Source organism: Aspergillus melleus (assembly GCF_016097325.1).
Source record: "Aspergillus melleus strain CBS 546.65 chromosome Unknown contig2, whole genome shotgun sequence".
Taxonomy (NCBI): Eukaryota; Fungi; Ascomycota; class Eurotiomycetes; order Eurotiales; family Aspergillaceae; genus Aspergillus; species Aspergillus melleus.
In genome coordinates, this window is record NW_025763371.1 from 829,221 (window position 1) to 843,995 (window position 14,775).

The window sequence follows — 14,775 nt, forward strand, 5'->3', positions numbered from 1 at the left end:
AGGGAGTAGAGAGAGAGAGTGTGCCGAGTGTCGGATCTCCGTGCGGTCAGCAGTCGATGATGCAGTGACGCTCCCACTTATCAATCACCTCCTTTAATTTTAATCCCGGTCGGTTGGATCGTTTATTTTGGCTTTTGTATCATTGATCTATTGATATATTTCGAGAATAAAAAAAAAAGGATAAGCAAACGGGTAAGCAAAAAGGAAAAAAAAAATATACATCCGAACAAGAAGCCGATCATCATCTATATTTTATTTCATTCCCCCTTTCTTCCTCTTTTTCTTTTGGTTTCTTGCGTTATCGGACCTTTCTTGCCCTCGTCGTTTGTTCGGCGAGACTGACAGTGACAGCATCGACCATTAAGTTATTAAGTCATTAATTCTTCTTACTTTCGTCGGCCTCCCGATAAGTCCAGCGCTTCCACTTATCTCCATCATTCTCCAATCCAATCTCCAACTGTCGCCCACTTTCCCCGTTCCCACTCTTTTAGATCGTCTTATCCACAAACCCTCCGTTTTTCTCTTTGATTCTTTCCTTTCCCTTCTTCTTTCCCCCCGCCTGCTCGCTATCGCGTTCTCGCTTTCCACTCCTCTCCCCGCAAAGCCTGAAATGGTTCACTCAACTGGTGACGAACGCGCTGTACACCTGACAAGGGAGGCTATTGAATTGGTAGATGCCGGTCATCGCGAGGTATGTCTTCTTCTTTTTTTTCTTCTTTCGTATAGATATGGCTCCCTCCTCGACCTCCCCCTTTCGTTTCGTTTCGTTTCTGTCGTTATTTCCCTTGAGATTCTTGTTCTCTCTTGTTCCCCTTCTCTTTGTTCATGACCGATCTAATCGAATCTCCGCTTGTCGGAGGTCATGCACAGGCCGCTTCGCGAAATCTCCGAGAAGCTCTGTCTCTCGCCCCGGAAAACCCGACCGTCAAAGATGCATTCCTGAAAATCCAGCAAGAGGAGGAAAACGGCCACCACCTGCTCGACCTGTGCCGTCGATACGTCACCCGCGGCGAGGAAGATGCCGGCAAAGACGCCGCCCTGTACCTCCGCACCGACGGCCTGAAGCCCCCAGAGGGCGTTGCGCTGGAATGTGCCAAACTCTTACTGGCCCAGCGCGCGCATGCCTTATCTTCGCGGCAGGATGAGATCATCGCCGGCCTGGTGCGTCAGAGCGCCACCGTGCGCCAACACTTCTCCGACCAGCTGCAGGTCTCGGTGACGACGTTCTTCGACGAACTCTACGATCGGGGCGATAATGCCGCGGTGTGTCTGGATACGGTGGTTTTGGATCACGGCGTCTGGCCGTCGGAGGAGACGCGGTTGCACTGCGAGCGGGAACTTTTCCAGCTGTTCATCGCCAAGCTGATGGAGTCGGGCCACGATCTCGACGGTCGGTCGCTCAAGGGCATCGCGCGGCTGCTGGCCGTCGACGCAGAGAAACTGCAGGATCTGGTGGATGACGAGGGCCTGGAGGTGATTCTGTCGTCGCTGGACAATCGCCTACCGCTGGAGCTCCGGAGTCAAGCGACGCTGGCCACCGTGAAGTATCTGGAAGCTGCCGGGGAGACCGGGGAGAAGAGTTTCTCGCAGCTCATCTCCGCCAAAGTCAGCAAAGCCCGGAATGATGACATCGTCATCGCTTTCTCCGCCACAGCCGCCGTGTTCCCCGTCGTTCCCAACGTCGCCGCCTCCCTCTTCTTATCCGAAGGTTTCATGCCTGCGTTAACGCCCACGGCCGCCCGGGACGCCAAGCGTCGGAAATTGGAGGTCTCGTTACTGGAACTGCTGAATGCCGCCTGCATCAACAAACCATGTCGGGAAGCCATTGCCAAGAACCTCTCGGACTGGCTCTCTCATACCTTGACGAATGGCGATGACCAGACTTCCGAGTTGGCGGCGGTGGTGTTGGCTAAGATCCGGACGTCCGAAAAGGATGGGTCGGAGGCGAACGGTAAGGTCCAGGAGGAAGAAAGCAAGGTTTCGGAGCTGGTTGATCGATTCAAGGGACTGATGTCGAGACACAAGGGTGAAAACATACAGAACGTGGTTGAGGGGTTGGCATACTCGTCCGTCAAACCCGCCGTCAAGGAGCAACTGGCCACAGACCCAGCTTTCCTGCGAGATCTCATCAGCACTCTGCAGAAGAACTTGTCCGACTCGTCGGTGCTCTACGGGGGCCTGATGATCATCGTGAACCTCACGCAGTTCCTTCCCAACCTCTCCGAAGATCAGAAGAAGATGTCCCAGCTGAAGTCGTACGCAGAGGCTTCTCCCAAAGTCCGGTCGGGTCCGGATCCGCTGGACGATGACGAGCACGTCGTGGCTCGCTGCAACGCCGTCGTCACCGCGGGCATCATGCCTCTTCTCGTGGACTGCGGGAAAACCGCGCTGCCCTCGATCCAGGGGCTGGTCAGCAAAATCCTGCTTTCCTTATCCCGGGACCGCAAGTCGCGAGGGACCCTGGCTCAGAAAGGAGCCATCAAGCTGCTGCTTCAACTAGGGGCGCCTCGACAAGGGAGCACCGGCGCAATCTCTAGCGAGGCCCTGCAGAATGGATCGCACGCACTCGCACGAATTCTGATCTCGGTCAACCCTTCTCACGTTTTCCCCTCCTCCGGCTTCCCTCAGGTGACCTCGGCTATTCGCCCATTGGCATCCCTGCTGGTGTCGCCCGAAACCACCAGTCTCACAGCCGAGCAACCCCGCGATCTCCTGCCTGTGTTTGAGAGCCTGCTCGCCCTCACCAATCTGGCCTCGTACCCCGACGAAGCCGTCCCCGATGCCATTGTCCGCCAGACGTGGCCGGTCGTGGAGGATCTTCTTCTCTCGAACAGCCCGCCCATTCAGCGGGCCGCTTGCGAACTGGTGTGCAATCTCATGACCTGCGAGTCCGGCATCGTCAAGTTCGCCGACGGTTCCAAGCGAGCGGCGCAGCGTCTGCATATTCTCCTGGCTCTCACCGATGCCGACGATGACGCGACCCGACGGGCCGCCGGAGGTGGACTCGCCATGTTGACCGAGTTTGATGCGGCCATCGCGGGCGTTGTCGACCGACCGCGCGGAATTCAGCTGCTGTTGGGGCTGTGTCAGGAAGACGACGAGAGTCTGGTGCATCGCGGTGTCGCCTGTTTGCGCAACCTGACCTGCATCGCCTCGGGAGATATCGGGCGGCGGGCCAAGGAGGCTGTGAAGAGCGCTGGCGGCGTAGAGACGCTCACCAACGTGCTTAAGAAGACCTCAAACACTACGATCCTGCAGACGGGTGTGGAAGCCTTGAAACCTTTGGTCGAGTAGGGGCTCATGACTTTTCTTTCTTACTCTCTTCTTCTTTTTTTCTTTCGTCTTTCAGATCTATTAGCGTTGCTTGGGCTTTTTGGGACCCGGGATGGGATTCGTTCAGCCGGTGTTTATTGCTGTCTTCTTCGGCGTCTTTTCTATCGCTCAGATCGCTTAACTTGTTTTGCTTTTATATTCTACGAGGGCGTGGTCTTAATTTTGAATTTTGTTTTATTCCGGATATTTTTTCCTTTCTTCTTTCTTAGGGGTATATGATACAAGGAATACACGGGCTCATCTGCATAGAACATGACTAGCTACTAGTGTCGGATGAACAATATTGACGATGAATGAGATGCACACTTCCAATGGCCAATTCCGGATGCAACGTGACGACGTCGACGTCAGAGGAAGCGGGGATGCTCGCCACTCACCAGTCGCCCAGTCGCCCAGTCCGTCCGGGATGCTCGGGTCCCCCGATGGTCGACGGTGGTTGGGGGAGACGTTAGCCATGGCTTGAAGGGGGTGACATGATTTTATCTATAGTATCTATGATCTGTACCGATGTACGAAATAGTCAATGGAGCTGCATCACGCCTTGCAGTGCCCCCCGTCAGGTGACAGGGTCCCTTGTCCTTAGGAAATATCCCGACATTCTACTACCTACTACCTACTTACTATCTACTCCGTACTACGCCATAACTTTGAGGTATGTGGTACTCCACCACGCCGGATATAATCGTTCTGTACTACGAAATCCACCGTTCTCCTCGAGAAGAGCCTCTCCAGACGCAAAGCGGTCGAGTATCCAATGATCTCCGCCATGTAACCTCCGCCAATCCCTCCCTCCTGCATCGGGGCCAGACTAAAACCCCCAACCGATCTAGACTTCTCAGCTCAACCGCGAAAGAATAGGGAAAGGATTGACCAGTGCATGCGAGACCAGTCGAGTCGGAGCAGAACCTGAGCGTCCGAGCCAACGGATGCAGGCAGGATGACTACTGTCGGTAGCGTCCACTCAGCACTCACCCTTGAGGGAGTGGACCAATCCCGCCGTGGAGTCTGTGATGATGAAGCCGAGTGGGATGGGAGTCGGGGGGAGCTTGTGACCTCACGGATTGGGATTTCTTATCTGACCGAGTTTTCCTGTCGCTCCGTCTCATTTTTCATTTCTTCTTCTCTTTTCAGCTCCATCGTCTTTTTTTTGTTCTATTTTCTTTCTTCCTTTTTCTTCTACTCCTGGACAGATCGACCGCGGAATCCGCCCAGGTCGCGGACAAATCAGAGACCGTCCGCCGTCCACGCCGAGCAGCGACTCGCCACCAGATCCAGTCGGTCCTTCCCAACCAGTCACGAATTCCCCGACGGGGAGGTTCTCCTGCCTGGAAGGTGCACGCTGCAAGTCTGGAAGAACTGGAATGTGGAAGGTCTGTCGCACTTCCTGCCTCCTGTAGGCTCCACTCCAAACCTTCGTCAAAGTTCTTCTCCATACGGTGTACTTCCTCCGTCTGCCTCCGCTGCCTTTGCTTTTACTCCTGTCTTCTGTTCTTTTTTTGGGAATCCTTCTTTCTTCCTCTCTCACACTTTTCTCTGCAGGTCCGATGACCCCCTTTTCCCTTTTGGAATCGGTGATTCTCACCGCAATTTGCTCTTCCTTTGTCCGTCGATCCTCGGGCTGCCACGTGCTGACGCTCTCCATTATTGTCTACTTCTAGTCCCGAACTAAATCCCTCCCATTCCGCCCGCCCCCCGGTGACGGCACGCCTGTAGTGTACATCACTGAACGCCCTACGATTTTCTTTTAGTGTCCTTTGCGCCACATTGGGGTGATTTTGAAATCCGAACCCAGAAAGGAAGACCACTGTCGAACCCGGCACTCTTTGTTCTTGACCTCCGTCTTCAATCAACACATGGCGCTGCTTTATTCGACTCTGCAATTGTCCATTTCCTCTTCCCTTCCTCCTACTCGCCTACGCTCGTCCATCTAGACTTCACCCTGTCCATAAATCGTCGGCGTGGTCGGTGGAGAGAACAAGTTGCGACTCGTTGTCATACAATTCGATACAACCTACCCCGTGAGAACGGAAGCTGATACAGAGAAACGTCATCAAATACCCGTTACAGTCAATTCCTCCTTGCAGATAAAGAGCAGTTGAGCCGTCAGGATGAAATTCGGCCGCAATCTACCCCGGAACGTCGTTCCCGAGTGGAGCGCGTCCTACATCAAGTACAAGGCCCTGAAAAAACTTATTAAATCGGCGGCAGAGAATGTGAAGGCTGGTCATGAGGCAGACCTCGCCGGTGAGCCTTGACTTTTCTGTGTTTTGATTTTCTGCGTGTGCGCGGCCCCAGGGCCGTTTTCCTGACTTGGTTTTTTTCCTTCCCCAGGATTCTTTTACTCCCTCGATCGAAATCTCGAGGATGTGGATTACTTCTACAATAAGAAATATTCGGATTTTGCGCGCCGCCTGAAGCTGCTGGACGAGCGGTATGGCCATTCTTTGGATGTCGGCCACCGTTTGGACGCCGAGGAGGTGGAGGACCTTTTGGCTGCCTTGCTGGAGTTGCGCGGACAGCTGCGCAAATTGCAGTGGTACGGCGAGGTCAACCGTCGCGGGTTTATCAAAATCACCAAGAAACTGGACAAGAAGGTGGGCTCGCATGCGCAACAGACCTATGTCGAGACCAAGGTGGACCCCGCCCCCTTTGCCTCAAATGCCCGGATCTCCGAGTCATTGAAGCGAATTAACGACTGGCTATCCGTACTGGGTGAGCAAAAGGTCAACGACGATGCTAGCTCCACCCACTCCTCGCTGTCTCTGAAGAGAGGTCCCGCTCGTCCTAATCTGAACCTGCCGGCCAGCCTGCTGATTGCGGTCGACGACGCCCTCCGCAAGGACGACACGCATGTAATGCTAGAATTGCTGGAGACGCTCAAGTCGGCCGCGGACGACAGCGGAGAGGGCATCTTCCCTAAAGTTCTCAAGAGTCTCCTGCAGCGATCCATTTATTACCGCGCCAAGTCCTGTATTTCGAGCCTTCTGGGTCGGATTGACAGCCTTGTCGAGGATGACGATATCAACAAGCGCAATTGCATTCACCGACTAGTGATCTCGATCGGTCGCGCGCAATCTACCACCGACTCGGAACAGTCCGCTTCGATGGTGCTAGACTTCCCCTTGGAGACGTCCAACTACATCACTCCCGCTGCCTTGCCGACGCTCCAACCCCCACGCTCCGTGGTGAAGGAGGCGGATTTCCCGCAGCATCTCGAACGCTCTGACCCGTCCGTGTCGCTTTTGCAGCATCTCCTGGACCAGCTCCAAAGCTCGCAGCGATCCGCTCTCCTGGCGAAGGACCTCTCGGGCCGGACGCCGTTGCATTACGCCGCTCAGTACGGGTTCAGGGTTGTTTGCGAGGTCATCATCGAGCACCTGCAAGCCTGGGGTATGTTCGACGTCAGTGGAGGTATTGACGGGCCCTCGTGGCAAGACAATGACGGCTGGGCGCCTCTCCATTTGAGTGTAGTGGGCGGCCACCCCCTCACAACCCGGGCCCTTCTGGATGCCGAAAACCTGCCAGGACAGAAGGAGAAGAAGATCACTATCCGTAAGCGGGTGTCCCGATCGAGCGCGGTGCTTGCCCTCGCTACCAAGGCGAACTTTGTCGATATCGTCCGACTGTTGGTGGATGCCGGGGTGGATATCAACTACCAGGACGAACAGGGCGAAACCGCTCTCCATGTGGCAGCCCGCTTCGGCCATCATGAGTGTGCCAAGATTCTGCTGGACGGCAACCACGAGCAGAAGGCCAATACTGAACTCGCGGAACACACGTATTCATGGACCCCGCTGTTCATTGCTTGCGTCGACGACGCACTCGCCGTGGTGGACTTGCTGATCGAAGCCGGTGCCGATTTGGAGAAACCCGATTCCTCCGGGTGGACAGCCAAGGAACATGCGGCGCTGCGAGGTCACCTTGCCGTCGCTCGGCGCCTTGCAGAAGTTACGCCTGAGCCGGAAGTCAACGATGCCGAGCCCGCGATCCCAGTTCCCACGCGTTCTACCTCGCCGTCATCTTCTCACTCTCCCCCGCCCTCCTCCCTGGCGGACCGGAGATCCAACACTCAGATCCCCGCGGGGAGTTCTAGTTCGCGGGGCTCTGAGCCTATTAAGTCTTTTGGACACCGGTATCTCACCGATGAAGCCATGATCCTGGTTAGTCTGGGGACGATGGATACCCGTAACCCTATCGCATCCGTCAACCTGGACCGTATTCCGATGGAGAATGCGCATTCGACTCAGCTGGACACAGCGCTGTCCCTTGTGGTTTCGGCCAGTGGAGCCCACGGAGAGCCCGAGATTATTGATCTCCCTGTGCAAGACAACGTCTCCACCGAGCCCATGGTTTTCCACGCCGCAGACGCAGCCAAGGTCAGGCTGGTCTTTGATCTGATTCCTACCTACGCTGGTTCGAAAGACAAGGTCGTGGGACGCGGCGTTGCATTGTTGTCCAGTATCAAGCCCACCGTTGGATCCCATCGCATCAATCTGAAGGGTGACTCGACGGTTCCTATCATCGCCGCCAACACATTGGAAATCATTGGCACCGTCACCTTCAACTTCTTGATCATCACCCCTTTCCAGCATCCCAACATGTCCATTACTGGTGACCAAACGTATTGGAAGAGTATGAGCTCAACTATGGTAATCGGTCATCGTGGGCTGGGTAAGAATTTTGCCAACCACAACTCACTACAACTCGGAGAGAATACGATCCAGTCTTTCATTGCCGCGGCCAATCTGGGCGCGTCCTACGTGGAATTCGATGTGCAACTGACCAAGGATCATGTCCCTGTGATCTACCATGATTTCCTCGTCAGCGAGACCGGTATCGATGCACCCGTGCACACTTTGACTTTGGAACAGTTCCTCCAGCTGGGTGACAGGGGACAAACGGCCGACGTTTTGGGGAAGGACGTGAACACGCGCCAGCGCTCCATGTCCGTCGGCGGCTCCGAATACGACCCCTCGGAATTGAACGAGAAGATCAAGCATACGCGTGACTTCAAGAAGAAGGGTTTCAAAGGGAATAGCCGCGGTAACCACATCCAGGCGCCGTTTGCCACGTTGGAGGAGCTGTTCAAGAAGCTGCCCAAGTCCGTTGGGTTCAATATCGAACTGAGTGAGTTTACACCACCCCCTTAAAGGACGGTTACAAGACGATCTGACTGGGATCGCCAGAGTACCCCATGCTCTTCGAGAGCGAGGATGAAGAGATGGACACCTATGCGGTGGAGTTGAATTCGTTTGTCGACACGGTTCTCCGCCTGGTTTACGATCTGGGACAGGGCCGCAACATGATCTTCTCCAGTTTTAACCCGGACATTTGTCTCTTGCTGTCTTTTAAGCAGCCCTCCATCCCCGTCCTGTTCCTGACGGACTCCGGATCCACCCCGGCCGGTGATATTCGGGCCAGTAGCCTCCAAGAAGCCGTTCGGTTCGCCTCTCGCTGGAACCTGCTTGGCGTTGTGACTCAAGCCGAGGCTTTGGTCCTCTGCCCTCGATTGGTGCGAGTGGTGAAGGAATCCGGTCTGGTTTGCGTGTCGTACGGAGCGATCAACAATGAACCAGCCAACGTTAAGGTTAGTATTACCAGAGCTGTATATTGATCCAAGCAATGCTAACTGTGCAAACAGCTCCAAGTGGCCGAGGGCATTGATGCTGTCATCGTGGACTCGGTTCTAGCGATTCGGAAGGGACTCACGGAGCATCAGAACAAAGATACCCCGGCCGTTACTCCTCAGCCCAGTCCGCTCGCTCAGCCCACTACCGACCCTATGAATCAGTCCTTGAAGATCCCGGTGCTGAACCAGGCTGAAGTGCAAGATAACCACCTAAGCATCAAGCCGGAATCGCTTTTGTAGAGATGGTGTCATGTATCCTGAGACCTTCAACATTGGATCTCGCAACAGTGGATACTTTTGATGATTCATTGCAAAACCCGACGTTCCTTTGATTTGCTTGGCTTATGGTTCTTGATCACATTCTTTGCGCGAGCATGAAATTCTACCTACACTTGGGGATAGTTTTAGTTTAGCTGATAGAGGCTGGTTTTAACAACCGGCAATGTTGCACAATGCAGATACTTGAATTAGTATTATCCTGATCCATCGTTAGGACTCTAAACCCGTAGGGCGTCATTTGGCGGATGGCGGTCTCTGCCTGATTTCTCAGGCTTTAATCACGTGCACGGATGATCGTCAGTATAGCTTGCTCAAGCTTCACTCTTCACTCGTCTTTGCCTTATTTCACAAGCAAACCCCGGGACAAGCCACTGATACAGTCGACTAGATCTGAGAGCCAGTCAAGCCATCAACCTGTCTATTCTTTCTACTCTATCTCAATCCCCCAATCCCTGACTATGCAATGACATAACCAAGCTTCTTGAAATTCTTCTCCGCATTCCGCCCTCGCCATTGTCTTTATCTCCCCTCCATTTCTTTTTGGATACATTCTTCAGATCACCTTGCAGCTATTATTTTTAACCGGTATCCTTAATACAAAACCGGAGCAACCATTAGAAGAGAAATAAAAATGAACTCCGTCGACGCCACCGAGCACTACGGAACCAGTGCCCAAGGCAAGGCTTCCCTCCCCTCTCTCAAACCTCTCTCTGTATTACCAGAGACCTGAACCGAACCACCGACTAACGACATCTCCATCAGACCCCGCCCCCTCCCTCCTCACCGTCATCTTCGACACAAACCCGCACGCCTGGGCCCTCCTCGAGAACGAACTCCCCCTCTCCAAAGCCATCGCCAACGTGCTCGTCTTCCTGAACGCCCACCTAGCATGCAACTACGCCAACGAAGTCGCCGTGGTCGCATCCCACAGCCAAAAAGCAACATGGCTCTATCCCCGCGAGAATCCTTCCTCCCCGGACAACGCCAAGCACAAGGACAGCGATGGGGACATCACCATGGACAAAGACAGCAAGAAGAACGGAACCTCCGCACCAACCGCCCAAGTCAATAAATACCGACCCTTCCGCATCGTCGAAGAACAAGTCACCCGGAACCTGCACGCCCTGATGTCCTCGACCTCCGCCACCGACATCAAATCCACCTCCGCGACCATGATGGCCGGCGCACTCACGCTGGCCCTCAGCCACATCAACCGCCGCAGCATCGCCTGGTCCGAAGCCCACGGCGGAGACACCTCGACGGCCGGCGACCCCAACAGCGGCGGCGCAGCCTCCGGCAACACGACGAACGACACTCCGGAAGGGGGCCTCCAATCCCGCATCCTCATCATATCCGTCAGCGGGGCGTCGGACGCCGCGCACCAATACATCCCGATCATGAACGGGATCTTCGCGTGCCAACGCCTGCACATCCCCATTGACGTGTGCAAATTGCGCGGCGACGCCGTATTCCTACAACAAGCGTCCGACGCCACAAAGGGCGCATACATGTCCCTCACCTCCCCGCAAGGATTACTCCAGTACCTAATGATGGCGTTTCTACCAGACCAGCGCTCCCGGCGACACCTGGTGCTACCGAGTCGTGTAGACGTGGACTTCCGGGCGGCGTGTTTCTGCCACCGGAAGGTCGTGGACGTCGGGTTTGTGTGCTCGATCTGCTTGAGTATATTCTGTGAGCCGCCGGAGGGCGGCGCGTGTTTGACGTGTGGGACGCAGTTGGAGATGGGCGAGTATGGGAATAAGCCGGCGTTGATTGCGAGGAAGAAGGTTAAGAAGAAGAAGGTGAGGGGCGCGAGTGCGCCGTCTGGGTCTGTGACGGGGACGCCGACACCGACACCGACGCCGGGACCCTGATCTGAGGATTTGGACTTGGACTTTGGCCCTTTGGTGGCTGTTGGAAAGGAAAGTCAGCCGTACATAACAGTAAGGCGATGGCATTGGACGGGATCATGGTACATCAGCTTTGGTGTCAGAGACGGCTGTGCCTCTATACGCCTTCAGGGGGAAGGTCGCAACATTTTGGCTGGAGTCGAATAAGCCCAATACTTCTACACGATTACAACAGGAGTATATCGACTCAAGGAGACTGATTTCCGTCTATTGGTATCCTAGGTTCATACAACGACGTGGACCGGGCCGCTAACTACCGCCTTGACGACACCCCATTCTGTCCTTCCACGTCTTATCTAATTCAGAGAGTTATGTAAAGACCGGATCCATGCGAGGAAGCGAGGCAACTCAGCCATCTTGATTTACATTTCTTGGGGGTGGTCACTGTCCGTCTTTCTAGAATGTCCATTCGGAAACCCGGAGAACTCTGCTTGGTGGAAGGGGCTATCGGGGACAACAGAGCGACATTACAGTCCGTCCTGATTCCGCTTCAAATAAAGGCCGGTCGTGCTGGATAGATGTGAGTTCGTGAATCGTCCTCGGTCCCTGGCATGGATGCAACCCGGCTCATCGTGGACAGCAAAAAAACAAAGTGGTGGTGGTACAGAGACAGTTGAACTTGCACTGCCCATTGAGAAGTTGGTCATTACGATGTGATACCTTGCGATGGACTGGTACCACGCAAACTTTTAGCTGTTGGTTAGGAAGTCAGAAATTAGCGAACATAAATAAACAGAGGACATTGGACAATTGAAGGCTAGATCCGGCTAGGTAAACTTCAATAAGACTTACGTCAACTCGACTGTTTACGTCGATGACTCGGCCACTTTGTATCTATGAGCCGCAGAGATTAGTACTGCCAGCTTTCACCAGTGAAAGCTTGGTTGTGTTTCTACCTTCTCCAGCGATATGCACGACCACCTTGGGCGATGCTGCCATTTCCATTACTGCGAGACATGACGGAGGTCGGCTTCTTGTCGTCGCTGCCCATGGATGCAAGGGCCTGGAAAACGGTGTTTAGTTACCAAGCCTGCAAAGAGAGAAATAAAAAGGCTACTCACGAAAGAGTCGGTGTTATGGCCAAAGTAAAGGAACGCGCCGTCGATTGTCTTTTTTACTGCCATCACTCCAATGGCACCCTGGCAATGACTGCCTTTTACGCCGGGGTGGTCTAGACAAGTTAGCAACCGCCGCTCTTCACAGCCGGAGAACAAAGCCACATACCCATAAAGTCGGATACTATCATCCCCCTCACAGCTTCTTCCTCGGTCACTTCTTCAAAGTCGCCATCGTCGCATTTCCGTTGACTGTAGTAGACGCGCGAGGCACAGGTACTGGCGGCCATAGTGGTGGCAATATGCTCTCCGGTTCCCGACGTAACAACGGCGACAGTGGTTTTATCGGGATCGCTGGGATCCACTGGGATAACAGAGGTGCCTATTCCCAACAGCGCTGCAGGCCCGATTCGACCCCGATGCTTCATCGCTATGCCACCAGATGACGAGCCTGCTGCAATGTTGCCATGGCGGTCAATTGCTATCGCGCCGACAGTGTCATTAATCCGGTCCATGGTAGGATCAAGCGCGATTGCGTTGTGTTTATTAGGGTCCACTTTTGTGTCAGGTGTTTGCGATGTCGGGTCTACTTCCATAGTTGGCTCCGTTTCAGATGTGGCGGATGCCTCTGCTGGTGCGTCGACAGGGGCTTGCTCAGGCCTTGCAAACATGCCATCTATATACTCGCCATCCCTGGTCCGGGACGACTCCGAAGAGGGCGTATTCGAGTCTGCTGGCGGAGTGACACCAAAGCCTCTGAATCTGGAGGTCGAGAAGTTTGGTGGAAGACTAGGGTCATTGTTGACGTCAGAATGTGGATGTGTGCCGTTATGAGGCGAAAGTAGCTGGGCTGGGTGAAAGTGAACTGGTCGACGAATCCATGACTTGAAACGATCGTTCTGGTGGTGACCATGGTGTTGTCTGTCGACTGCTTCGGTTGAGGCCAAATCTTGTTGCCAGCGAAGCCATCTCTCTCGTGCCGCTGGAGATACTAGGCCGTCATCGGGAAGGACAACCAGTCGGTTTTCATAAGCAAAATCGGTGGCGCCTTGGCCGACAAGGAAGTTAGGAGGCACTCGCTGCAATGACAATGGTTTTGACGAAGCGTCCAAGATAACCCGAGCAAGCGAGATGGGATTTTTGACATCTTTCATAACTTTAGCCTTGCAAAATGCGCAGACGGGAAAGACGAGTGGGGAGGGAGCTCACTAGGAACTGCGCCCGCTGCGCCGCTACTCCCGTGGTGATTTACAACGGTAGCATCACACTCGACGGCGCCATCGATGGTCAAATTGCTCCCATATCCAGCATTTGTAATTTCTGAATCTTCAAGCATCATGATCGCGATCTCCACAGCATCGACGGCAGAGCCGCCGCTCTTCAAGATAGTCATTGCTACATGAGATGCACTATGCGAGGTTAGTTGAGGCGAGTGATGTAAGGTTGCCGACAAAGAGGCCTCTAAGAAATTCTGGCGACAAGTACTTACTTCTCACATGTTTCAAGATGGGCTTTTTCATTGTGCAGGCTATGGAAGCCGGCTCCAGCATGGACAAAAATGGCAGACGTGTTGGGATTCATGATGGGTTGAGGGGACCGTCGACGAAGCCGCAAGGTCGGCGCGCGGGGATTCAAAGCGCTGTGAAAGTTGACAAGAGCTGGGGGCCTTCGACACTGCTTTAGTACACTTGAACACTGATGATGGCAGGGATGGAACAGTTCTTGTCATTCACTCAGATCGAACGGCTGGCATAGTCGAGTGTACAAACATTGCCTTCGGCGGGACGATTCTCTTCTTCACTCAGGATTCAGGCGATTTGTTTTGGAAGAACAGAAGATTATCTTGGATGAAACAATACAAAAAGAGTGGCGAATGATCTGGATCTGGATCAAACAACAGATAGATCGTGCTAAAGACAGGCGTCAACAAGACAAAAAGTCTAGAGTATGTATGGATATCGGATTTGCAAGTTTCGAGGAAACGACCGAGACAGAGAAAGACCGCGCACCGGGGGGCATAGGAAAAGAGAATACTAGGGAGCAACAGGAGGATGAATAGGATAACTGATATTTCGTGGGTGAAGAGAGAATATGCAGACGGAGCCAAGTGAATGAGTGGTCGACTGCAGTACCTGTCTGTACCTTCCCACACATCAGCCAGATGCCAGGGCAACTGCCTCTTTGGGCCTCGGCGACAGTCGAATCAACCAGTTGTCCGGTAAAGAAGGCGAAAAGACAGAAGGAACAACGGGGGAACCGATAGAAGAAGAAGAAGAAGAAGAAGAAGAAGAAGAAGATGGATTTACTTCGCTGCGGTTACTCGATTGGGCGCTGCTGCTCAGGTGACAGCACGTGAACTCCTCGACGCTATCCCATTTCGGTGTAGCTCAGTATCGTAATACACTCCAGTCTGGTACGATACGATACGGTAATACGATTCCCCACTAGGACTGTTTATAGGTAGTTGTTCATAGTTATGCTAGTCATTGTTTACTTGGAGATCTCCCAGCTTACACGCCCCATCAGGGTAGCAAAATATATATATAGAATAGGGTCTCGAATTCCAGGC

The 14,775-nt window shown here is 53.8% G+C and overlaps 4 protein-coding genes across 4 annotated transcripts; 3 read left to right on the plus strand and 1 right to left on the minus strand.

Moving 5' to 3' along the window:
- Positions 1-610: 610 nt before the first annotated feature.
- On the plus strand, positions 611-3,294 carry SHE4 (UNC45-central domain-containing protein; the record flags this gene model as incomplete). Its single annotated transcript, XM_046084787.1, has 2 exons — positions 611-691; positions 871-3,294. The coding sequence occupies 2 exons, from the start codon at positions 611-613 to the stop codon at positions 3,292-3,294; spliced, it is 2,505 nt and encodes an 834-aa protein (XP_045940750.1).
- A 2,147-nt stretch (positions 3,295-5,441) lies between these two features.
- GDE1_1 (glycerophosphocholine phosphodiesterase) lies at positions 5,442-9,202 on the plus strand (the record flags this gene model as incomplete). The annotated part of the gene is made up of 4 exons (XM_046084788.1): positions 5,442-5,577; positions 5,665-8,460; positions 8,520-8,920; positions 8,975-9,202. 4 exons carry the CDS (start codon positions 5,442-5,444, stop codon positions 9,200-9,202), a joined length of 3,561 nt encoding a protein of 1,186 aa, XP_045940751.1.
- A 670-nt stretch (positions 9,203-9,872) lies between these two features.
- On the plus strand, positions 9,873-11,115 carry TFB4 (TFIIH/NER complex subunit TFB4; the record flags this gene model as incomplete). Its single annotated transcript, XM_046084789.1, has 2 exons — positions 9,873-9,909; positions 10,004-11,115. 2 exons carry the CDS (start codon positions 9,873-9,875, stop codon positions 11,113-11,115), a joined length of 1,149 nt encoding a protein of 382 aa, XP_045940752.1.
- Positions 11,116-11,957: 842 nt separating this feature from the next.
- Positions 11,958-13,787, minus strand: LDX57_003148 (threonine aspartase 1; the record flags this gene model as incomplete). The annotated part of the gene is made up of 6 exons (XM_046084790.1): positions 11,958-11,985; positions 12,048-12,154; positions 12,213-12,322; positions 12,376-13,353; positions 13,416-13,615; positions 13,696-13,787. 6 exons carry the CDS (start codon positions 13,785-13,787, stop codon positions 11,958-11,960), a joined length of 1,515 nt encoding a protein of 504 aa, XP_045940753.1.
- Positions 13,788-14,775: the final 988 nt, after the last annotated feature.